This window comes from Phaethon aethereus (assembly GCF_964289735.1).
Source record: "Phaethon aethereus genome assembly, chromosome: 6".
Lineage (NCBI taxonomy): Eukaryota > Metazoa > Chordata > Aves > Phaethontiformes > Phaethontidae > Phaethon > Phaethon aethereus.
In genome coordinates, this window is record NC_138580.1 from 36,394,115 (window position 1) to 36,420,508 (window position 26,394).

The 26,394-nt window shown below is 38.5% G+C and overlaps 1 protein-coding gene across 1 annotated transcript in view; it reads right to left on the minus strand.

Annotated features, from left to right (window-relative positions):
* ITGAV (integrin subunit alpha V) overlaps positions 1–26,394 on the minus strand; it is a gene marked incomplete at its 3' end in the record, with an annotated part of 47,661 nt that overhangs the window by 15,433 nt on the left and 5,834 nt on the right. Inside the window, exons 3-17 of the mRNA XM_082001212.1 lie at positions 14,184–14,275; positions 13,579–13,693; positions 12,233–12,294; positions 10,586–10,631; positions 8,909–9,034; positions 7,609–7,653; positions 7,369–7,412; positions 7,225–7,281; positions 6,698–6,750; positions 6,091–6,293; positions 3,587–3,778; positions 3,429–3,474; positions 2,728–2,829; positions 1,914–1,972; positions 734–888 (exon numbers count right to left, since the gene is read on the minus strand). Of these exons, the coding sequence (XP_081857338.1) occupies positions 734–888; positions 1,914–1,972; positions 2,728–2,829; positions 3,429–3,474; positions 3,587–3,778; positions 6,091–6,293; positions 6,698–6,750; positions 7,225–7,281; positions 7,369–7,412; positions 7,609–7,653; positions 8,909–9,034; positions 10,586–10,631; positions 12,233–12,294; positions 13,579–13,693; positions 14,184–14,275 (1,397 nt within the window). The remainder of the gene's footprint in view (positions 1–733; positions 889–1,913; positions 1,973–2,727; positions 2,830–3,428; positions 3,475–3,586; positions 3,779–6,090; positions 6,294–6,697; positions 6,751–7,224; positions 7,282–7,368; positions 7,413–7,608; positions 7,654–8,908; positions 9,035–10,585; positions 10,632–12,232; positions 12,295–13,578; positions 13,694–14,183; positions 14,276–26,394) is intronic.

Below are 26,394 nucleotides of genomic sequence, written 5' to 3' on the forward strand. Positions count from 1 at the left end.
GGCTTTACTAACACTGAGATCTGGGGTGTCCATCTCTGTATCTATCCCACTCACAAGGCCAGTCAAAGAAAGGTATTGCCTATCCTCCATGAACCCTTAATGATTACTAGTATTTTTATTGGTTTGGGGGTTTTTTTGAGAGAGGAGATTTATAAGTACTCAGCAATAAATCTGAGCTGCATCTAAGTTACATAGCTACACTTTCACATGATTTTCCGTATTTCAGCCAGTGCTGCTTTTACTGGCTTACACTTTTTAATTATGTTAGCATCTGTCCACATTTGCAGGGACTAAAGCAAAAAGACAGAAAAAGCAAATTTAATATTTCAACCTTCTCTGTCTCCGCTGTTATATACTGATCTTTGCTTTTTACTTGCAGATCCATATTTCTCCAAAGTAGAAGCACAAGCTCTGCTTATTAACTCTCACGTTCCTTGGAAATTGTAACTAATTTTGTGCCTAGACAAGTTGTCCAAGAAGTCCGTAACAAAGTTTAGAATTGAATTTCCAATCCATTTAGTGACCAGGACCCTAGTCAAAATAATAAACATGGTTCTTCCTCTGACAGCACTGATAACCCAGGACAGACATATGGTTTTAGTAATTTTAAGTGTATCCATTAGGCATGATGTTTCCCTAGCATTTCTTCTATTTTTTTTTAAACACTTAACACATGGATTTATAACAGAAAATGCTCCAAAACTTATTTGGCTAAAACATAAATGCTACTTACCCTCAAAAAGGCATCAAGTTCTTCACAATTCATTTTGCCTCCCTTTGTAATAGTCATGTTCTTAGAGTGGCTAGGCTGTTTGCTGTGGAGAAAGAGAGCTCTCCTTATAGCTCCTTTCTGCTTAAGTTTATCCAACAGCAGCTCCACTTGGAAATCTGTCCAAGCCAAAGCATTTAGGTTAGGGATATTTGATTCAATTAAACACAGTGCAGATTCCCATCGGAAATGCAGCTAAAAGCTCATTTCAGCTACAATGAACACCTAGTACTTGGAGCTTTTAAAACTTCCAGTTCTTTCAATATAAAATCTGTTACTACAGCAGTTCTCAATACAGTAACTAACAAGCACTCTTGTTCTAAATTAGACTCTGCTTTTTCCTTAAAAAACTGGAAACATGTAAGACCACTGATACATTTAGAATTTGTAATCGCTATAGAACTGCAAGAACAACAATTAATTTCCCCCCACAAAAATTTTAAAGCAATCTGGCACATAATTAGCTGTATTGCTAATCTAATTACTTCACATAGCTGACATAGATGATGAAATTTAAAATATGTAACAACTATTTACATGAATCTTCCCAGATGACAGTACCTCTATACCTGCCACACAGAAAATAAGGAAAAAGCTTTTGTAAACAGTAGTCAAAACCTGATTGTAACAGGCTGTGTGCCACACTACAAAATCTTAGAAACAACTTTAAAACCTGTTTGAAACAATTTTTTCCTGATTCTGATCCCGAGAATCCAATGCAAAAATCAGTGACTGATCAATCAGAAGGTCATGATTTCAAGAAAAATGTGACAAGCCTCTAGTGGCTTTTCCATATTTCTGAGGCCTCATAATGTACATACATGAATATTCTTGTCTAAAACTCCCCTCAACGAGAGTTGATCTCTCTTCTGTAAAATACAAAGGACTTTCCAAGACTAGTTGCACCAAGTGGTTAAACATATGCTTAAAGTCCTAAGTACGCTCAAATCCCACCAACTTCAACACAACTTTAGCAAAACAACTGCTGCAGGCAGTCATATAAATGTATATGGTTACTGAACTGGTATGATTGTGCTGTAGAAGGGTAGCCAACTCTTTCAATAACGAAAAAGAACAACGACCAGTGCTCATGTCTGCAAACAATATAAAAAGACTTTAAAGTTTTTAAACTAGCAGAACTTACTGAGTGAATTAGGGAGCTTTCCTTTGCCATCAGCTTTTAAGCAGAACTTTACTTTGAAGCTGTTTGGGAGGAAAAGAAAAGATTAATTTCACACACTTTCTCGCTCGTTTTCTTCTAAAGTGCTTTATTGGTCTTCTCAGTTGAAAGGCATTCTCTTTTGAGACTCTAGCTCACTCCCGAAAGCTATTTTCTACTGGTGGGACAGAAACTACAACCTGTAAGTAAACAGCAACGCAAAGCTTTGGAATCTCGATTCATGTAGGAATAGTCACCTGTGAAGCAGAAAGCGTATTCCTGAAATCAAATGTGGCTCATTTATTTTTAAAGCTAGAAGGAACAGGCATGCTAAATGGAAAAGGAAGTTAGCACTAGAAATGACAAGTGGGTTTGGATAGTAGTCCAGGAATAAGAACCAAAACCAGGCTGCAGAGCAGATCATTTTCCAAGTGTCTTCCACAAGACCACTCTATTTTTCAGCTAAAAAGTAAGTTAATGGGTAAAAATATGGCAAAAAGCTGTGTGATCCATTACCATCTTGGGAAGATCTTACTCTAATCAACACGGACAACTGTCAATCTGTGCAGGTAGGATATAAGTTAGGAGTCAGTTTAGCGTCTATTGAAGACAATGTTGCTCCTCCCATGTTATCAAAGAGTTCTTATTTTGTATTGCGTATTCTTTCAGAAAAAGTCTGTGTTTGCCTTTTTTAATTAGCTGACTAGACTTCCTGAATCCTTTCAAAATTGAAAGCTTATGAAACTAAAACCCAGAAAGGTCCCTCCCCCTCAAAGTAAAACAAAGATACCCTGCTTACCAAGAAACTTTTACATCTGACAATGAACAGGCTTTGTTTTCTGGGTTTAGAATGGTTGGATTAACTTCCAGGGCAGCATTCACTCTAATAACTGGTCTAGCCCTGCAAAGAAAACATCCTTTTGAACAGCATTCAAAGCCATTATTAGACAATGCCCTCCCCATCAAACTGTGAAATATAGACATACACACTTTGACAATATTTAGTGAAACTGCAAGAATAACAAATAATCATTGAATAGATTAGGGAAAAGCAGGAAGCTTTTCTGTGCCCTTTCATTACCCTCAGAGTGAGAACATGGACAATTGTGTTAAGAGGATGTCCTACCTATTTTTAGCACAGACAAATAAGGTATTTTCCCAAAATGAGCAAGTTTGGATGAGAACATGGGGATTGCAATGTAATAGCTAGCAGCACCCTGTATGTGTCAGAACCTAGAAAACTGTCACTCAGAAACCCATGAAGACAGGTTGTTTATGTTTTCTCTTACCTATAGATTATTGAGAATGATAAATAATAGCTAGCAGACTTTAGATTTACTCAGTGAAAACAGCAGTATAACCCTTTTTTACCTTCATCAGTTTGGAAGGCGGAGTGGCGGAATGTCAGACTTCCCTGATCTTGCTTTCTTTTGTAACTCAAGAATGCCGCTGAGCTTTCACTCTGCTTGCACTTACGTAAAAGCATATAGGGATACTTACCTATACAAAACAGCTGTGTCAACACCAAAGGCTCCAACAATCAAGTCTAGAAAGAAAGGTAAAATATTACACATTATAATTTATGTTTTAAAATATGCTCTTAGCACAGGTGGGGCTACTATTAAGTTATTCTAAAAGTGACATTTAGAGCAAAGGACCTGGATATCCATTTTTGTCCACGTCTGTGGCTCCTTTCAGTGAGTACCCAAAGCTGGGTGGCATAGTACGAGCAGCCCACTGCCCTTCAAGAACTTGAGATGGGACTGCATTCAAACCATTTGCTCTTCCATTGTAGATATAGACAAGTCCTCTCTTGTCCTCTCCGCCATACGGTGCAGCAACTGCAATATCTGTAAACCAAAAGAACAATTGTCAACATCTCCAGACACAGACTAGGAGAACGTATTTGTGCTTACATCAACGACTAACTTCTGATAATACAATGTGTGTCAGTAGGGAGGAAATGCAACGGGCCTACGGGCGTTTAAAACGCTCATCAACAACCTTTTATTGTTTTTTTTTATTTAGATGCTAAATAGTATAAATGTTTAACAAGAACATGTATCATAGACTTGTATGAGGAGGGAAAGGAATAGTTCTGCAAACACTTCTGCACTTCAGTAACTGACTTACAGCCAAAGCATATGGATTTGAGATGCTTTTGAGAGTATTAAACACCCAGAATTAGTCACTGTTGGCACCAAATCACAAAACTAAGCGGGACTATCTGCCCATTTCATTAACATACTCATGTTCCTCCAAAGGGTGTGACATTTTAATAATTCTGGAAAATTTAAATCACCTAAAACAATGGTAAATATCAAATTCCAGTCTATCCTGATCATGGCTTGGCAACCTGTTTTAAGGAGAACGTTAAGTTAGTGCAATTATGCTATCTCTTAAAGCTTAATAAATTTGACAGTACTCATTAATAACGACTAATAAACAGTAATAAACAAAATGCTAATTAGACTATCTGTAAGGACACCTTTAGAAGTGTACACGTGATCTAAATTCAACATTTCTGCAGTCAGTTCAAAGACCAAACATGAAAATGTTTAAACACTATACAGAGTAATTACATTATGGAAACAGTAGAAGTTCCAACCTTGGCACCATGCAGTGATGGAAAGCATTTTAATTAACAGTCCCAAAATGAAATAGAGCAGGGAAAAAAAGACTAAAAAAAACCAGAATAAATAATGGCAAACTAATTACCAAGAGGCAACTTTTGCTATGATCTTCTCACCTACAGTGTATTTCAGACTGAAAAATGACAGAATCAAAACACTGTTTGGATAATCTCATCAAGTGACCAGATTTTTGGCTATCACCTATAACCTTTCCTGTAACGTCTTCTATAAAGAGTTGCAGTAACTTGCAGTTGCATCTTCACACTAATTCTGTATACTATTAGCAATTAAAATCTAAACATTTACCTCATCAAAACCAATGGCATAAAATATTTTGAGCTACAAAACAGACATCGTGTTCAAACTGGTACATTACAAAAAGAGACTCTGAAGTTAACACACTTAGGGTTGGTCTAAAAATCAAGTTTCATCCGTGGATGGATAAGTCCACTTCATATCGCTTAATGGATAAGTTGCTGGAACAAATTATACTGCTTTCTACATCTCTTCTGCATTTCTTACAGGGTTTTAAAATACGACTATTTTAGATATAGAAAGAGATCTTTCCAAGACAATTAAAGAAAGCTGAAGATGAGAGAAAATGCCAATGATTTCATTAAGAAAATAAATTAGAGCTATCTGGGAATTTGAAATATTAGCCTATTATAATTTTTGATCTTTCAGAAAATATTTAGCTTGCAAGCAGAATGGAAAAAAACACAAAAGAGCATTTTTTGTGGAACTTAAATTCCTGCCACTCTTTAGGAAACACTTGGGTATGACTTGCAAAACAAAGCATTCTCCCTAGGATTGATGGAAGTCTCTGTCCCAAAACTGTGATTCTTGTCTGCTTTATTGCTCTGCATTCCCAAATGAAAGTAACAAGAAGCACTGGCAAAGGCTTTGAGAGTCCACAGCTTCAGTTGTATCAGACTCAGACTTCTCATCCAAATACTTGCTCAGGACACCCAGCTCTTGGTACAGTTGGCTGTTGGATATGGGATATTTTCACCAGACTCCTCCATTTTGAAATTAAAAATAATAATAATAATAATAATAATCTATACTTTTTACAGGAAAATCTCTTCTATCAGAACATTTTTAACCAGCTCTCTGAAACAAAACCTTCTTTTCAGTCATCACTGTGTTTCTGGAGAGGAAAATTGTCTTTAAGCAATGGAAACAGGAAAATTATATTGAAGATGTCCTAACAAGTTGCAGTGGAGAGTCAGATATTTCATCAAAGTTTCTACCGTACTTATCACTCAGAAAGTATTAAACTGATCAGCGTAACAGCCAAAATAATCCATGCTGTAGTTTAAATGGTATAGTCTCTGCTCGATGCATACATGTAACTCCTGTTAGCATTCTTGGGAGTAGCATACAAGCATCGAAAGGAGTCTAGACCTTAGTGTCCAACATTCAGTCATGGTTAGAATTCCTAATGTTTGTGTGCAGAATCCACATTCAGTGTGCTGTCTAGATTTCATCTATGAACCAAAAACACTGGTCAATAAATTATGTCCTACCATTGAAGCCATCCTGATCTAGATCCCCCAGAGGTGCAATAGAACTGCTGAATCTTGCAAATATCTCAAAACCATTCAGCTTTGTGATCTGAAACCCTCCAGAGGCTCGTTGAAGGCAAATGGAAACTTGGCCGACCTCTTGAAGCTTCCCATCAGAACCTCGATCCATAAAAAGAGGTGCTCCAATAAACAAATCTGTGTAACTGGACCAAAGAAAGATAAGGTTCTTCAATAAGAGCATAAAAATTCACTTTCATTCTCTTAAGCATCCATTAGTAGGACTAACTCAGCACTGAAGTCAGTATTAAGAAGAAAGTTAGCTATCTTTAAATTGCAACTGAAGGCAACATAAGCACAAATATGCCAGAATTTAATGCATTTAAAGCGTGCGAATATATACATGTGTATTTATGTAAATAAATACAAAACCAAATTTACAATTGTTAAAACAAATGTTGAGTGCTAGTGAGGAAGTGCGTTGCACAGATACATGTTGAACCAGTCATGAAGACAGAAATCTATATTGTAGGAAAGACTTTTTAATGAAAGCTGCATTTTTTCTTTCCAGAAACGAGTTGGAGGGCAGCAGAGAGCAGAGGGCACTTACTTGTCACCATTGATATCTGTGGCAGCCACCGAATACCCAAAATAGGCAGCCATCTGGAAAACAAAATTCCAACCAAACTTGTGAGATGTAGCGATATAAACACACAAACAAGTTTATACAAAGCCGTACAGAAAAGATGTTAAGGAGATGATAATATATACCACAAAATTTTTTGTCTCCTTTCTCCTTTTAATTTCCTTTCTCTTCCTTACTCTGTTAGAAAGTAAACCGATCAGTTACCTTCCCCCACTCCCCCTTTCCTGATGCAGTCCTCTTTCCCAACTCCCAAAATAGGCAGCACTTCCTTAACTTAAGCAAGGCTGGTTTTCTAAGTAGTACTACAAAATGGGAACTTGCAGAACATACATTTTAAAGATTCCTACAGACTTTATAAAATTTTTCTTTGGCGCATAAGCTAGTAATATACAGAATTTATATGTTCTAGTACCCTAAATACTGTCTCAACATGTCATCTTTCTATAGGAATAGCCTCCCAGCCACCCACCATGCTGAATAAAGCTACATACCTGCTCTCCAGTGAAGTTGTGCATGGAAGACATGTTTTTCCCATTGTAAATAGACACCTGCATATGAAGGAATACACATTACAGCATACCAATAATATTAATCTCTCTCATTTATTGTGAAGATTAATGTTTCAAATTTCCTACCATGCCCAGAGTTCTCGCTGCTCTTGGGACTCCTGATACAAAGTCTGAAATATAAAGCAAGACACTGAGGTAACATTCAGGTCCTAAAGTCCAAGGACTTTGCTTGAACAGAGTAGCTCATTCCTAGTGCTTTCTGCATTTTCCTGTGCACTGCATTGTTTGTTCTATACCATTTATTTGAAAGACCTGCCCAGCATATTAACATCTTTTTTTTTTTTTTTACTGAATCAAGGGTCTTACCTTCTATACCATCACCATTGAAGTCTCCAACAGCCACCGAATAACCTGATCAACAGACAAAATTATTAAATCACTTAAAAAATCTTATTAAATCTTTCATCTCTTTTTACACTCAGAATCACACAGAATCACAGAATTATTAAGGTTGGAAAAGACCTTTAAGATCATCGAGTCCAACCATCAACCCAACACCACCATGCCCACCAAACCACGTCCTGAAGTGCAACGTCTACACGTTTTTTGAACACTTCCAGCGATGGCGACTCCACCACCTCCCTGGGCAGCCTGTTCCAATGCTTGACCACTCTCCCAGTACAGAAATTTTTCCTAATATCTAGTCTAAACCTCCCCTGGCGCAACTTGAGGCCATTTCCTCTCGTCCTATTGCTAGTTACTTGGGAGAAGAGACCAACACCCACCTCACCACAACCCCCTTTCAGGTAGTTGTAGAGAGTGATAAGGTCTCCCCTCAGCCTCCTCTTCTGCAGACTAAACAAGCCCGGTTCCCTCAGCCACTCCTCGTAAGACTTGTGCTCCAGACCCTTCACCAGCTTCATCACCCTTCTTTGTACATGCTGCAGCACCTCAATGTAGTGCTTCTTGTAGTGAGAGGCCCAAAACTGAACACAATATTTGAGGTGCAAATATAAAATTTGCCTCATCGTAAGTCTCTATGCACAGTCCTGTCACTTTGTCTTAAAATGCAATGAAATAAATATTGCCTCTAAGCAGCTTAGACTATGAACAACTACATGAGTAGACTGTGATTCATCAGCATCCATGAATTTGAGATCAGAAGATGAAAATTTTACAGCTACCATCTTGGGAATTGTCCTGGTCTACCCTTGCTTTTTTCTGAACCCAGTTAGACATATATGAAGCCAAATCATGATTTCACCCTCCTCTAAGGGACTCTCTTCATTAGTTTTCTTCCCAAACATGATTCCTTCACATTTCTGTTTTGTTTTGGTAGATTATGTAGAAACAGATGCTTTTCTAAAAAAACAGTTACGTGACTAACATCTCATGTAAAAATCGTACCTCGGCCATTCCCATATTAGGCCTGAAACACAGAGCACAAAAATTCATGGAAATATTTCCATTTATTTTGTCATCGAGTGCTTTCTGAATCAAGCCTATGGCAAAATAGCTAAGCCTCCACCATACAGAAATTACTGCATTTTCAAGTACATAGCTCTGTAGTTATCTGTCAAATGCTGAACTAATAGTAGTGTGGTATGAACAGCACAAGGGAGTTTTTCAAGTACAGCTAGGTTTCCTTCCTTTTCAAACTACGCACCCAAGTAGCTGTCATCAAAAGCAGCACTGGCAGGTCTGGTTGCTAACTGGTCATCATACTTTGTACTGTAGACTTTGGAGTCATATTTAGCCACAATTTCTGTCACTCGATCAGAAATAAGTTGGCCTAAAAAGAAAGAAAACAGCTTAAAATCACAGAAAAATGTGCGTGCACACATTCAATAAGCAACAGGAGTCATTTACAGAATGCTTGCTTCTCAAACAACAACTGTTCCACAATACTGACCAGAAAATAGCCAATAGCAGCAGCACTAGATAGGATATAAGTGAAAATTTGGATCCTACTTCAGCACAGATTTATGCACACATTTAATCAAAAGCACACAAACAGTTGTCACTGAAAATAGAAGCCACTCCTACATGTAAGTAAGCCAGGACTTAAATGGGACTGCTCAGTTAGGTAACAGCTAGCACATGCGTATGGTATTGCAGAACTGAATCACGCGTACATACCATGACAGGAGAGCTTATTACGGCAGACAAGAAGCTAGTAAGATGAGGACAGTATATTACTGCAGTCTCTGTTTTCACTTTGCTAGCCACTAGGTGGTGACTTCATTACATTCTTTTCTTTGAGTTTAAATTAACTCTTGAATCACAAAAAAAAACTTTTTCAGAAGAGCACTTCACATACGTATTCATACATGTATGAAGTATAGGGAAAACTACTCCTCCTCCAGCATCTCAGGATGTGGAATAAAAATTTGAGGTGAAAAATCTAGTTTTTAGAAGTATACTATTGACTTCTATTCAGAGTTGAGATTTTTTTTTTGGTAGTAGTAGAAAAAAATAAGGTTGTTTCGGTAGATGAGCTGTCACTTTTGCCAAAAAGAAATAAAATTAATACACAAACATAATCTACATTATACTGTATCTGCAGTTTAGTTTCCATCATTTCATTTTGTTCAGAGTTTAAAACATAGGACTGGAAACAAGCCGCCTGTGCTGCCGCACCTACGTGTAGGCTGGCGTGATACAGAAAATCTTTCAACATTGGTATTTACATTAAAAGACAGGCAAGCGAGTCTGACAGCTATGTCTTGATTGTAGCAGCACCATCTTTTGAACAGAGAGCTATAGCTAAACGCTGAATGATCCTGCAAATAAATACTGACCGAAGCCCACATTAGCAAATATAGAGGTAACTTTTCATGTAAACAGTGCAGCTAGAGGTAGAACGTGCACCATGGCACAAACAGATCAATATAAACAAATGCAATACATCTTTGCCGTCAAAGGAAAATAATGATAGTTCTCTTTGCAGGGTACATGTCTCATTGAAAATACATGCTTCGTATGTGTGTCAGAAATCACAAAACACGTAGATTTTGAAACAACAAGCAAGATAGCCTAGAGCAAACGTATCCTGCTGGCGGAAACAAATTCCACATTCCTGGGAAAACGCCTTTAAAATTACCATAGACTTATTTAAAAGACAAAAGATACATCTATACAGTTAATCACTTTGGCTTTAATCTGTGGTTGCCTTGATTATTCAGGAAATATTTTGAAGGATGAAGAAAAATTATTTCTGTTAGTTTTCTTACTGATGAAGACTTTGACAGTGGTTGGAGGAGTGTGGATACAAATGACTCCAGAGAATAAAGAGCGAAATCAAACAGGTCAACTTCTCTGTGACTTAAATGATATATCTCACCTTGCCAGTAGAAACTTCCAGGTCCTCCAAGGAGCACTCTGTCTCCCTTTGCAGGGGGGAGAGGGGGAGGGAGGAAAAAGCACTCATTAAGCATATCTAAAGACAGGAGAACGTGTCCTATGTTTACAGGAAGTAATCTCATTTATGTATATCACCGTAGCTTCACTTACCCCAATACATTTTATTTCTTTTCAGAAATGATTAATTAAAAATGCATCTCATAAAATGCTAAAATAACAAACAGTATGCCTTCAGTGGCTTGCTTAGCTATTTCACCCATTTAAAATTCCTGGCAGAATTCTGCTTTTATTGTAAGAGACTGTTCTATCCACATAAATCTAAGACAACAGAAATACACTTAGGAGAAAACTTTACAACTGCTACAAGGCAATCATAACATGTTTTTAGGTCAGTACACAAAACTAGTTTCATTTTCTGCCCCCGGCACTTTCTGTAACTTATCTTTAGAAACCTTTAATTCAGAAAATCTGTGATGCAATTTCCCCACTTCGTATTCCTTGGTACAACTGCAATCCCCTAACTATTTTATGAAACTTTAACCACATTAGCTATCCCAGTGCTGGGAATTTGCTCCAGAAGTACTGAATTGGGCCATAGGCTTTGCTGCATAATTAAGCCTCTTATTCTGGTGTTAATCTTAAAACTCCTATATTCACCACTGAAAAATCCAGGGCAGAGATCTGGAGATACCTTATACCCAAAGCCTTGCCCACCCAGCTAGGGTTTTGGATTAGAGCCCAAGGTTGGTTTTAACTGGGGCTAGAGTCTGCACAGTAAGCCCGAGGGGTGCATGCAAAATAACTGAAACACTTACAGTCCTATACTGCACTTTGCATGTTTCCTCTGGAGGAAAAACAAGAGCGTCCTCGGATAAAGACTGAAGGGATATGACTCCATCATAAGATATGAAGAACCCAAAAAATTGACACATCACAAAAAGGACTTGTGTGGTCTTATCATGTCCAGCCTATGCTAAACAATTTAACTGTACAACATAAAAAAACCCTATAGCTAGTTCTCAGATTTGTGCACAGTTTTATTGTGCTTGGATTTAAAACATAACTGTGAATTTAAAAAAGACGAACTATAAAACACAGGGAGAACATAAAAGCAGAAGAAACAGAAGACAGATGGCAAAAAAAGAAAAAGTCTGCTTCTGCTAGCTGATGAGAAAAATAAAATGTAATTCACAAGAACATTGTTTACCAGTTCCCTTTTGCAGTAAGTTATTCTTCCTCAAGAAGTAGCACTAGCTATGTACCAATCCTTTCAAAATAAGTGTCTCAAAAAACCTGACTCCTATAGTTTATTTCACGTGAGGACTAGCTGCAGCAGAGTTTTATGGCATGAAGCTGGAAAAGCAGATTATTTGTTTAGGACATGATTCCTACAAGTTGAAAGTGTGCTGCTGTGAAGATGTAGAGAGAAACAGTTTTATAATACCTAAGTGGTTTGAAGTTATTTTTGTTTATTTACAAGGATGTGTTTGGTTGTGGTTCCCCCGCCCCAGGAATGGTAGTTTACATTTAGTTTCGTAAGAGCTGTGCTCGTACGTGATCCGTACCAGGGTTGTTGTTAACTTGCAACTGTCTGCTGACTCGTAGGAATTGAGGAAGAATCACATACCTTTGTAAAGTCAATACTAAATCCACCTTGACAAAATCCCTGTCCATCTGCATCAATAGTGGCTACAAAAAAAGAACGAACAGAAAAGAGAGAGCAAGATAAATAAAATAAATATTATCAGTACTAGACCAGATGATTCTGTGGATGCTTTCCAATGGATCTTCCTAAGTAACCTTTCACTCCTGAACTTGAGCCTTGGAATTTTTTTCTCCTAAATCAGTATTTTCTCTTCATCCTCACAACCAAATGCTGTAACAACTTTAGGGCTGGCATAACATACGTATGACATGAACATATGTTTTAGCTTAACACAGTCAAAGTAAACAGCAACTCCATATTCCTTTGTATTTAATCTTCAGAAGTTTTGGGTAAAAATATTTGCAATTTTTATTTGGGAAATAAAGTATCTGGAAAATAGGGAATAAGTTTTTCTTTTGGTATGGAATAAAAATCTGAGAGGTACATAACCGTAAGTTGTTTCAAGTATTGGTTTAAAACAAACAAACAAAAAAAAGCATACCTGGCTGAAAAAATCTGTACATACTGAGATCCCATACCAGCAAGAACTGTTATGGCTGAGTTAGTCTTACGATTATACAGCTCCAGAGTAGAAATTTTGAGACACCCTTACCTAGAAGTGTGACTACTTAACTAACATGTTTTACTTTAATACATGCTTATTTAACTTCTTATGTTGGACCACGCTGCATTTCATTCCTGCTGTTCACCAATGTTTTTCAGCAAACAAAAAAAAAATCCTAGCTTAAACATCAACTTTTAGACTTCTGTATTTTAAAAAAAAGTTATAAGCATCTGAATAGTCTACCAGCTCAACTACATGATATGGATGCAAAGCGTTTGGAAAATAAGACTCAAAATGTTCAACAGTGAATATAATTAAAACAATGCATCACTACGTATGTGTGCATACATGGATATCAGAACCTACTTCTGCAAAACCTTGCCTTCTAAAATGAGCCTTCTCTTTAAGTTACTTGAATAACAATAATTAAGCTTCAAAAAATTCTAGAGCTGGTCTTTGCTACTTAATTTTGCTCGAGTGATTATTACAGAAGTGGTCCTTTCAAAAATTGAAGTCTTGGATTCCAATGATACCTGGATCCAAGATCTTCCTCTGGCCTACAGCAGAGAAAGCAAGGTCAGCATCATGAACAACAACTGGAGGAGAATTCCAATGTCCGGATCTAGCTTGGTTTTTTTCTAATTGCTATGAGGCGATACATGGAAGGGGGAAATACCTGTAAAACATCCTGCTTCAAATGTACACAAAAATATAACACAAAAGAAATTCGAAACAGAAAAGCAACGAAGTGCTCTACACTTACTTGACCTGCAGGGTGCATATTCCACAGATTTAGATCCAGCAAGCAGGTAACAAGTTCCTACAGGCTCTCTCTCTTGTTTTGTTTCAGTCCTCCAGTGGTACAATGGCGCGCAGGCCTAAGGAAGAACACATGGCAGTGAGAGAACAAACTCCTTTTCAAAATGCTGGGCGTATAGAATAATACAATTACAATTTTCTACAGAATAGTAACCCAAAAAAATTTTGGTGGTCGTACCATATGTCATTAAGAGAAGATTTATACTATCAGCACTGGGGCAGAAGTATCACCAGTTTGTATATTTAGAAATAGCTGATTTATCACAAGAATTTTAGAAAAAATAATTTCTTAAATCAACAAGTTGTAGAGTTCATAAAAAAATTGTAACACATTCTAACTTCAGGAAAACTAACCCTACTACTTTCCTCAAAACCAGACAAAAATGCTGCCACCTTTGTTTATAAAGTTAAAAAGGCTATCCAATAAGTTCTCGAAAAGACAAGCTATATCGATTAGTGGGATTTTGTTTAAATTCTGAGTTACCTTTTCACATTTTTTCCACTAGAGTAACCTAGTACTGAGGCATTTGAAAGGCATCAAAAACCTACCAGAATTTTATCATTTCTGGATCTCACAGAGGCTCCAAACCACTGATGAGACTTAAATTCCAGTGGATCATCAGGAGCAAAATCTCTGTTGCCTACAAAGACAATGAAAAAGAAGTGTAATTTCACAGGAAACTGTACAGTAAGAATAATAAAAAAGCTAAGTCATTGGTTTTGATGCATACAGAGAAAAGCAGAAAACAGTAATGTTGGAGAATATCACCCTTTCATGGAAATAGAGGCTTTAAAAGGGATTTATTATTCATTTTTACGTCTAGGGCCATATACAGCTATTTTTAGATACAAAACATTTGTACAGTACTGATTTCTTGCAAGAGCGCAAAGTTCATAGCGTCTTTGACAGCGACACAGTAAATACCTCATACTTGAGATATTTGACTTTCAAATAAGATTACAGCACTGCTCAGGAATCAGTGCCAAAGCCAAGTTAGGACTAATGTTCCCAGAAGAAACATCGCCCTGATTAAATTATGTGAGTTTTGCCTTTGGCTAGAATCAGGGCAGAAATTTTTCTAATATTCTACCAAGAGTTAACATCTCTATTCTGAATGTCACCGCAGCGTACAAAGCATGGCAACTAGTATGCGTACAAGCTACGAGTAAAGTGAAAGGGTATTCAGTAACAAAAATGTTAGAGAGTTTGCCATAGAGAAGAGTTAAGTTAAAGAAGGGATAATTTGCACTGGTGTGTCTGTGGTAACTTTTCAGTGATGAAGGCTGGTAGAACCAACTTAATGAGCGGTATTTCTGGAAGTGCCAATGTTAAAAGTCTTTAAATAATTTACTGTTTATGTACTTTCATCGGAACAACAACAGAAATTCGGCCAGCCTAACCAGAAAATGGATATAGCACTCTGGAAAACATATCTTTAAAAGAAGTCACCTAAATCGCTGGTTTACAGTGCCTAAAGCTAAAGGAGTCAATGACGTCAACAGCCATACATCACTTCTAGACTGCCGGGGGAATCCCCGGGCCCCACCCTGCTGTGAATCAAGAGACCTGTGACCACTTGAATCAAAACTTCCTCGCTTGTCTTAGACCTTGTGAAGACTGTTTTGACACAAGAGACGGAGTTACTTCCATTCGGAAAATCCCATGAAAAGGACAACAAAAGTGATTCTCACCTGCAGTCTGCCAAAACAAGCAAGCATCTGAACTACTTTTGCTCTTAGACCAGAACTATGTAGAAATCAATGCCCAGCACCTAACATCACAGAGAACTACTCTGGTTTTCCTAATTTCAAAGGCAATTAAAAAAACCCAAACATTTCCTTCTGTCACCCCCTCCTCCACTCTCTTACTGAGCAGTTGCTGAAGACACGAAGGGCCTGACAATTAGCACATCTGCACAGATTTATGTACCCTTGAACATTTATACTGTCACTCTTGCGCAGACAGAAATGTGGTTTGGAAACCTGTATATCACCTTCTCATAGTACAGAAAACCAAAATCAGATCCAGATGTTCTCCAAATCGTGAATTGTCTTCAGCACACTTCTAAAACCCCTGTTTTACCATCCTCTTTTCCCTTCCTTGACTTCAATTAATGAAAATCCACCCAAGGACAGTTCTTCTCAAAGGATGCACTTGCATGACTGGGTTCATTTCAGATGAAGCTGCCACCAAAAGGGGTAGCAGTTCCCATTTGCTCCTGTCCATGCGTTCCTGCTGCCAGCCTCTGTCTTGGCACTACTACCTTGTGGTCACATACTCACAGCATGAACCACCTAAGAATGAACCCTACTAACAAAAAAATCCAACTGGATCAGGGACCAACCCAGCTGACTGCATGGGGAGGGAAGTAGTGCTAACCCACTGGGCAGAAGACAGGAACACATGGCTGGGAGCTTTATCTTTTTTGGCAGCATCAGAGACTTCAAACTGGGTCATTCTGCTTGTGAGCACACCCAAGGTTACACAGCCTACAAAGAGAGATTTGGCTTCTACCCTCTATTTGTCCAGCTACTCTCAAATTCAAAGACACCTCTCAGCTTTACTTGTCAAACAAGGCTTGAAATGATAGGCAACTTGGGAATAGGTACGGCATGGCATTTTACACCTTCCTCTACTGTTGGATACTTACACAACGCTATACATCTATGACTGAAATGAAAGGTAGTATAGCAATTTTATAGTGTAACACGAAATCCTATTGTGCTAGGTACTACAAAGGCATCTAAGATGTAAACTTCCCATTTAAGTTTAAAACAATAAGCAGCAAGTATAAGGAATGGTCTTGTTGCAATAGCAGGTAAGCAGCCATTCAGCATTATCAGTAATCTGATTTTATCACAGATGTCAAGGAAATTAGTTCCCTCAAGTTACAGCTGAATACATCAGGGGAGACAGCATAAAGCAGTAAAAAAAAAAAAAAAAAAAAGTCAGATCACTAGTTGATGGTGCCATCTACCCACAGCCTATGTTGGCTGCCCTGGAGAAGAGGCGAACCAGTAGTTTAACCAGCACATGCTGCCAAAACAGCCCCTCTCTGCCTCTTCCCTGGGCGTTCTTGAGCTGCAGGCGCTGCCCTCTCCCAAGGAAGAATGCATGTCCGGGACAGCAGCTACAAAAAACTCCTCTCTCCCTCAGTCTTTAGGGGACAACATCATTTTTTCTACAGTACTGAAAAAGACCCAATTCAGCTCTAAATTGAACATAATATTAGAAACCACTCTTCAATTTTATTTTAATAGGCAGACATCTAGGCTTGGAAATATAGTCAGAAGCTGGCATATAAAAAAATAAAATCTCCAAATCAGAAAGCAAATGAACACGACCCCAAGTTTATTATGTTCCAAATGTCATGACTTCAGAAGCTAGCATCATAATTTCTGAAGGCCTAAAAAACAAATTAGGAATTCTTCTGTTTAAAAAATGCCCCAACAACATAGTAAAATGCGCTGTTAGGCAATTTGGTTAAATAAATTTCATTTATTTGTAGTCACTACTATTGCAAAAATATTTTACAAACATCTTAGTCAAGTTCTCTAACGTCAGTGCAGATGCACATAACATAAAACAACACCTGTTATGAGGTTATGCCACCTTAGACTGAATTTATCCTCTATTCAAAGCTTCTTTAGGTTCTCTAAAACTAAGTGGGGGGTCCTGGGGAAGAAGGGGTTGCTGTTCAGCTTGAGACCAGCTGTAACAGAAGAAAGTGCATTAAGGCACAAAAACTAGATCAAGTACAAAATATGTACATTGGAAATGGACTTGTCAGATAAAAAATTGCAAACGTTACATACAGCCCAAATCTGATGTTACATCTCCATTGAAGAGCAAAAGTAACCTTTATTTACGCACAGTCACTCAAAATTCTCCCCAGGAAAAAACTGTGTAAATAGATTAGGAGCCTTTCCCACAGGTCCAGAACAGAAACTCATTTTATGAGGAAATCTGGAAAACACCCTGTCATCAAAAATCCCCTTGTTTTAAACAACAAACCATATGGGTTTCTGTTCCTGACTGGGGAAAACAGACGTAAAGAACACTCAAACGTGAGCACTCACTGAAGCAAATTAGAGTTAAATAAGGTGTTTAGCTATACTGTGAAGTAGATTTGTGATGGGAAGATATAGGACTGACTTCAGCATTTCTGTGTTTTAGTATAAAGAGCCTGACATTATTATTATTTTATCATGGCATAACGTTTCAGTGGTAGTTATTAACAAGAAAAAAAAAGAAAAAAAAAAGGTACCTTCCTCTGTACCCTTTAAACACAGTACCTACATTACAAGCAGCAAACTGTAACTCAGGCAGAATGAATATGAACACAAGCCGGCAGTGCGCCCAGGTGGCCAAGGCGGCCAACAGCATCCTGCCCTGTATCAGAAATAGTGTGGCCAGCAGGAGCAGGGAAGTGATCGTGCCCCTGTACTCGGCACTGGTGAGGCCGCACCTCAAATACTGTGTTCAGTTGTGGGCCTCTCACTACAAGAAGCACTACATTGAGGTGCTGGAGCAACTCAAGAGAAGGGCAGCGAAGCTGCCGAGGGGGCTGGAGCACAAGTCTGATGATGAGCGGCTGAGGGAACTGGGGTTCTTCAGTCTGGAGAAGAGGAGGTTGAGGGGAGACGTTACCGCTCTCTCGAACTACCTGAAAGGGGGTTGTGGGGAGGTGGGTGTTGGTCTCGTCTCCCAAGTAACCAGCAATAGGACAAGAGCAAATGGCCTCAAGTTGCGGCAGGGGAGGTTTAGACTGGATATTAGGAAAAATTTCTTTCCTGAGAGAGTGGTCAAACATTGGACCAGGCTGCCCAGGGAGGTGGTGGAGTCACTACCACTGGAAGCGTTCAAAAAACGTGTAGACGTGGCACTTCAGGACTTGGTTTGGTGGGCATGGCAGTGTTGGGTTGATGGTTGTGCTTGATGATCTTAAAGGTCTTTTCCAACCTTAATGACTCTGTGATTTAAACATACTGGGATTTATAAATCTAGACCAACATTTTGATGTAATATAGTCAGACTTACTACTATAGCGGTTCTTATGGCCACTGCTGGTTTTCTGGTATTTCTAAACTGTTTTAGAGAGTCTCAAGAATACCTTAGAAATGTCTTTAAACCAATGATGTACATTTTAAACAGGCATTCAAACAAATACATCTAGGCAATACAAATTATGTTCCATGAGATCTATTCAAGAAAATGTTATGAGTTGTTACACAACGCTATTTATCAAACTAAAATGGAGTCGCTACGGGGACGCCTACCTGACGGGTCATTAATTCCAGGATTATGTCATTTAACCATAGGGTCAAATTATTTTCTATCTGTAAACGCAGCCTATGTGATGGTTTTTCCTTTGCTCCTTCCTATTGTAGTAGACATCATGTGATGATTTTACGTAACTCTTTCATTAGGGGGGAAAAAGGACTGACATGACAAATCTCACAAAGTACTTTCCATGTGGGGTAATAGGGTTGTCACGGCAGGAGCAGAATTGCTTTAAAAAAATCCATTACATAGGTGCATTGTTGCTGCAAGACCAGTGGAACATTGTCACTTTACTGTGTTACATCGGATTTAAATTTATAAATTGGAAACTAATGTGGAGAGATGCTGAGTAGAAGTTGCAGAAACAAGAAAAAAAAAAAGAAGAGTCTAAGCCATCTTCCAAATATAATAAAAAGATCAGAAGTTCTTTCTTTGTGATGGATTTCTGTTGACTACCAGCTTTGGATAATTGGTGGTTTCTTTTTCCAACGTAAATGTTATCAGTTACAGAAACAATGGTGTTACTACAAAATGACTGCAGTTGAGTAAGTGGATCGAGCTGTAACTTGCAGCCCACCAGTTCACATGGTAATGAGAAAACGAACCTAAAACATCTGCCCCTGATCTTGAGTGCCAGACTTAACTGAGATAATCATGAGTCAAGAGGCAGTGAACTGACAAAGACTGGTTCAGTGTCATCATGCTATGAATACTTAAGAAGTTGTAAAACTTAAACAGTCACCCAATTCACAGAATTTCCATTAAAATAAACCTCTTGGTAGCTGTGCCAGTTCAAAGTAAATGATGTTGCCCCTTCTAGATAAAGGGAAACTTTATGCAGCTAGCCAAAAGACAGACGAACTTATAAAATGTAGAAGAGCACTGTTTTCATAATATGAGAACTTTATGTGGTATAAAGCTAGCTGTCTTCCATCCAAAATCTCAGCGATTTCAACCATAGTTAATGAGGCACGAGCAAGTGAGTACAAGTTTATCTTCACTTGAAACTCCCCAAGGTGTGAGGCAGCTGATGGTTTAGCAGCCTTGGTTTAGCCACAGTGTTTTGTTGATGACTCAGGGAGACAGGAATACAGAGCTTCCCACTATTCCCCTTCCCTCTTCTGAGGTATGAATCCTGCTTCTTTCCCTGGGCGGTGCTGGAACAAAAGCATCTTTTCCCTTTGCCTAATATAAGTTAGACACTTTTTTTTTTCCCCCAACTAGTCATACAGTTGAGATCCAGCTACACACAGAGCCAGCAGTATTCACGCAGGAGCCTACCTAATCACAAAAGCATGAGCATTTTTCCACTGTAAGCTATAACAACATGCGGAGGAGGTTTTATACATTCTGCTGCCCTCTTTTGTATTCAGAGCAGCACCCAGAGCCCAATGCAGACTTCAGTTATACCAGCACACACGGTAACAACCAAACTTCAATGGGACTGAGGTAATGACAGATTTAGCGAGATAAAAATCAATCCATTTTACTACAAATGAATGAATGGTCTTCACAAGATTTATTGCTTTATTGTTGACTAAACTGATAGCCTTTGAGATTGAAATGCCCACACAGGTTGCACCCTAGTAGCAATAAAACAATCAGCTAATAATAAAACAGTACTTCGTTAAAGCACGCTGTTTTCACAAAAGACCGACCTATCCCACACTTCCTAATCCATCTCCTTATTCCAGAAGTGGGAAGAATGGAGTTATGAACAACAGACTCATTTGCACAAATCATCAAAATCTCCAAAAGGCAAATATCAGCTCACAACACCCACTCCAGTCATAACTTCCCAACATGAGCAGATCTTACGCTGTGCAATGCTACAGCACGAAGCTGCACAAGGCAGTTAAAATACCCACTTCAAACTAAATAGGTCACAGATAGACACAGGCATGCCAAACTGGTGGTTTAGGCTTCCAAACAAAGACTCCTATTGTCTAGAATCACCCACTTGGGGATGGGGGGGGGGGGGGGGGGGAGCGCCAACGTGGAAACATAAGGAGGAATCAGGAGAGGATTTTTTTTATAAGTATTTTCCTTTTCAAAAGCTTTTCTCCTCTTCTAGCACAGATCAAAATAACCAGCCTTAAAAGAATTTAGTCTAAATACATTTAAGAACAAATCATTTCTCTAAAATTACTCTGGTGCATCAAAACACATGGGAAGGGAGGGAGAAGAGGGACAGTACAACTGTCAAAGTGATAAAACTTTATGCAGCCCAGAGGCTACACTGAATTCTTTTTCCAAAGCAATAAAAACACAGCACAGAGCTGAAACCATTTGAGATGCTCTTAGTTTTTAGTATTCAACAGCTTCTGTAATTTTCCCCAATCTTGAATTTTGAGATCTGCTATAGAGAGTGAAAGCAGTAGGGAAAGCTTTTACTAAAAAGAAAGAATGGCAATTTATCAGTGCATCAATCTGTTATACTATGTGTCTCAGCAGAGCAAAACAATACATTGTCTGAGCTAGCAGATCTTTCTGCGCTAAAAACAAAATCTGCTTAAGAAATCTGCAATTCATTAACATAGAAGTTCAAAGTTGGTTTATGAGCATATTTTCCTTTGTAACAGTTCATAGAACTGTCTGCATTTCATCAGATTATTCTAAATGCAGAAGAAATACTAAGACTATTCTAAACAGTCTTAGTACTGCACTTTTCAAGCATCCTGTATTGGAGCAGGTACGTTTCTCAATTAAAGATTTATTAAAAAAACTGGCAGTTTTTTGCAAGAGGAACTTTATCATCACAAACGCATTTTGTTACATTTTTATGAAGAGCCATGGGAACATGAAGAAATGCTATCTCTACCAACCCACTTCCCACTATTCTCAACTCATGAAAAGCTAGGGCCCCAAAGATTAAAAGTAAAATAATATGAATAATTATGAAGATTGTTTCCTTTTGGGAAACAAGCACATAGGAAACTCATTTAGTTTACATTAATTTGCTACATATTGCTGACATGTGCACAGTCTGATTAACTCCAACTGGTTACATGGGTCTCTCAAGAATTTTTTGTCTGTCAGAAAGAAAATTCAGAGTCATCCTGCTCTCTAAAATTCCATGGCCAAATAATGGAGCTATTTATGTAGATGTCAGACTATTAGCTAAGTGTATCCACTCTGATATTGCATGCACATCAAACTGTAAAATACAGAAATAAAAACACAAAGATGACTTGCTGGCTTTCCTAAAAAGCACACTTGACCAACCCCTCTGCTCACTGGTTTTGTCGTCTGGCTCAGTGAGGTTTTGACCCTCCTCTTGCACTAAAAAACATGTTTAATTTTATACACAAAAAATGGACTGCTATACAAAATAAGTATCACTCGCAGAAAAACCTTTAACTTTTCAAGAATTTTTTTCTGAGCAAGATCATGGAAATACTTTCAGTAATATTTGGTACTATCTATGAAAGCTTTGCTGTGCTTGTTGAGGAAGGCTGTGGAAGGAGAAAAGGGAAGGGAGAATAGATGTGTCTTTAAAACAAAGGGGTTTAGACCTTTGTCTCAAAACTGATCAGAAACAGGAAAGGGCCTGCAATATTAAGTGCATTCCTTTTACGGTTTACCCACAAGAAATATGTTTTTCCTGGAAAAAGCTGCTAAGCAGCTGGCAGATGAAACCAACTGTAAAGCTTTCCAAGAGAGGAACCACCTCTCCAGCCAGTCTTGTAGGAAGAGTGGTACTAGGGCTCACCAAGCTGTAAGAGCCGTTTTTCCACCATTTGCTTTCCCAGATTCTTTCTTCTTTAAAAGATTCAGAACATTGCCCTATTGCTACGGATTAAAAATTAAAAAAATCATCTGGCATGGAGAACGGGTAAGAATGAAGACAAATAATTATCCACCTTGACCTATAACTTACAGGTTTTCGTAATTTAAATGTGAAATGCAAAACATCTTGCAAAGGAAAGGATTTACTAATATTGTTTATGCTTACGACAAATGTGAAGAATACAATGTCTTGAGAATGTAAATTTCCCCCTGGTGCTTGTCTTGAAAAAATACAGCCTGCTACATATTCTCTGAAACTCTGAAAGTTAACTGAGACAAAGGGGAAAAAATCCCAAGTATTTTACATAACAATTCAATTGAAATTGTGGTAATGTTGTGGCAATTGTACTAAGAAGATATACAAGAATACAAATACCAGAAACTTCAGTTTTGTGACAACAGCACATTTAGCTACCGAATTAACAAGGTGAACAGGAATAAAGCAATAAAAAAATTCAGTGCTTGCGTAGCACTTCTTCATCAGATGTGTTTCTAGATACTTTAACAGGTTATCCTGAAAACGTAACAGATAGAGGCACTGCTTCATATTTCAGTTTTGCAACAGGATCAGCGAAAGCATGCGTATGAGGAAGCTTGGTCCGGTGGTTGGTTCCTTTTTAACTTTAACCTTTATGTGCTTCTACGAGTAAAAGCCAGCCTGAAACGTATGCCCAATGACACTTGAAAGCCTTTAAAAAAATTTACTCTAACTTTCTGGCCATGTACACACAAGCACATGCAGCACAGATATTTGCACCCCTGAATTTGGGGGCATTTTCTACCACACATGTTTGTTATGCAATTTTCACATAGTCATAACTATGTTAAATCAAAGCCAACTGATGTCAATGCTAAAATGCTCAGAAGCCCCACAGCGAAGCATCTTTACATTTGGGAAGTGTTAATGTGCGATATAAACATTTTGCCTTCCAAAGCCACCATGTATACCAGAATGTCAAAAACAATTAGTATAATATGCACAGAAGTACACACACACAAGACATATATACAGAATATTCTCTAGGGTATTTTTACATGAGTGTAACCATTGTGCTGGGAGATCTAGGACAAGGGGAGATTCCCCCTTCCCCTTCACAAATATATTGCTGTTTCAAATGAGAAAATATGCTGTGTAGGAACAGTGAAAGAACTTTTTTTTTCTGGTCAGCAGTTTAAAAATTGTAATACACCCTTTATTGAGAGGTTTTTTTATGTTACAGGCTGGTGGGGAGGGCATGAAAGGGAGAGAAATACATACTTTTTCAGCGTGAGAGCTACGCGAGTTCTATTAATGGACTCCTATTGCCTAGCTCCTATCCAGAGAGCGCCGAGTTGTCATGCCCAGGAAGGAAGGAACAAAGTAGTAAGTTTGGTACTACCAAGTACTACTATCAGTTTAATGACTTAGTGCTTTCCTCCAGAGGAGCTGGGGTGAGGGTAAATGCAAGTAACAAGCAATATCGGTATAAGGTAAGGCCTTGCACTACTCCTCCTCCAGAGATTAACATAAAGCAGCTAGTACCTTCTCTGTTGGGCTACATAATAGCGCTTGCATTTGACTCTTGTAAACAACCACAATTCGGTGCCAATATGATATTTAAGCCAAAAGCAAGTGTTAGAAAATAAAGCCCAACTCTGTGCAGTCACTGCTGGGCAGCTGACCTCAGTGTGGCCTTTGTACAGATGGGGAAGAGAAAAGGACCCAAGAAGCTGGAGGAAGACTTAACTAAAAACCTGTGTTTGATAAAAAAAAATTATAATAATTGAGAAACAAAAACACCTTGCGTGCTGGACCTGTGTAAAACCCTACTCTCATGATTGTTTCACAAATACATATGAGACAAGCATACAAACACAACCTCACACAGTCAGAACAAGACTCCGTCTTTCCTCCATCCCCTTGCTAACCTTCACAGCACAGAAACATGTCCTCTTCCTTGCTCTCAGACACTGCATGCAAGGCGCAGTGGCTCGGCCTGGCCTGGGATCTGCCAGCTGTCTGGCACAGGGAAACAGGAGGAAGAATAGGGGCATGCTTTCTAGTAATTACAATTTTGCAGCTCCACATATGGAGCTTGGCATTGACAGGTAAAGACAGAAAAGCCACAAGTACGAATGTTGTCATTATTTTCACAGGTCAGATTTCTCACAACCAGAAAAGAACTCTGAATAAACCCGTCTAATTAATTATGCAGAACCTGTGCTGCTGCTTCTATGAAGAAAACAGATAAAAAAATCTTGGGGGGCGGGGGAAGTCCTCCTTGTATTGCAGGGCTAAGCGGTACCTTTGGAATTACAAGTCACATTACACAAATGTTGAAGTAGTGATGGATGAACCAGAATTCTTGCAAAGGTTCCATTTAGTCATCTACAAAAAGCATCTTCACGTTAGCACTGCAAATCAGCAGTCAAATCTTCTGCTTCTTATTTCCTGCAAAGTGAACCACAAGTCTTTCCTACCCCGCTACCTTATGAGGTAGAGGCAGGCAGGAGTGAGGCTTTATACCATGTTGGCAGTAAGACATTGTTGTAACGTACGGAATCAACCATTGTGTTATGCGCAAAGAAAAAGCCGTTTTATCTTGTCTCAATGCATTTATTATTTTATTATGCTGAAATACAATGCGCCTTTTCACCCAGAGAAGAATTGACAAATGCACGATTTCCCAACTCATTGCCACAAAGCTGGAACGAGTTAAAATGCGCCTGAAAGAAATCCTCTTAAACCATTATGACCTGCTACTTTTACAGTTAAATTTCAAGCCATCAACATGCCCATTACTTAAAGGCAAATGATAAGCAAAACACTGTTTGCTTGCCCAGCAGCATACATCTTAAGCACAGACGGACAGCAAAGCAGCGTAGCCTCTGTATCTATTGACTGTGCCTGGCACATGCTATTGCAAATCGCAGTGTAACAGATAAACACAATGCATCTAGAACCCACCCAGGTGGCTCATCTTTCCCTACTAGAAATTTTTTGGCTATTTTATTAGTGGTGATTATTATTTAGGGACATGTAGAGCCTTTCTTTAAAACAACCAACACATTTGCACTCTAGTTAATAAGCCCAAAGGAGGAGGGGGCGTGGAATTAAAACCAGTTTTTGCTGTCTTGCACTGATGCAGACAAACTGTCACACTTTGAGCTTACTTGAGATCTTAAGTAATCTGGCAAAGAGGTTCCTGTAGACTGAAGTGATGGGACTGATAATGACTAGGGGTTTGTGTGCACCATTATGTACTTTTTTTCTTTTTTTTAGGAGAACTGGTAACATAATAGTTTTCAGAAAAATACATGGAGATTTCAGAAATCTGAACACCAACGACGTTTTTGTGCTGTACCTTGATAATGGAATTGGAAGAAGAGCTTCTCCACTGTATTGTACACGATTTATGAAGGCTGCATAAATCTAATAGCCTTTAGACTGCCAAGTCAAAAGACCAGCAGACGCAAGAATGAATTATAACCAACTAGACCTTAAAAGCACAGGTGTTTCCTCTGCCCTACCACATGGGTCTTGCTAATCCACTCCCATGACATGGAAAGGTTTTTCCGCTGGCCTGAAACATGCTGTGGAAAACAGGATTCAACGCCGAATGGCTCACGCAGAAAAGCAAATGCAGCGCATTCTCATATGACCTGCCATAGCTTGTGGAAATCACTATGTGTACCAGAGCATGAAGA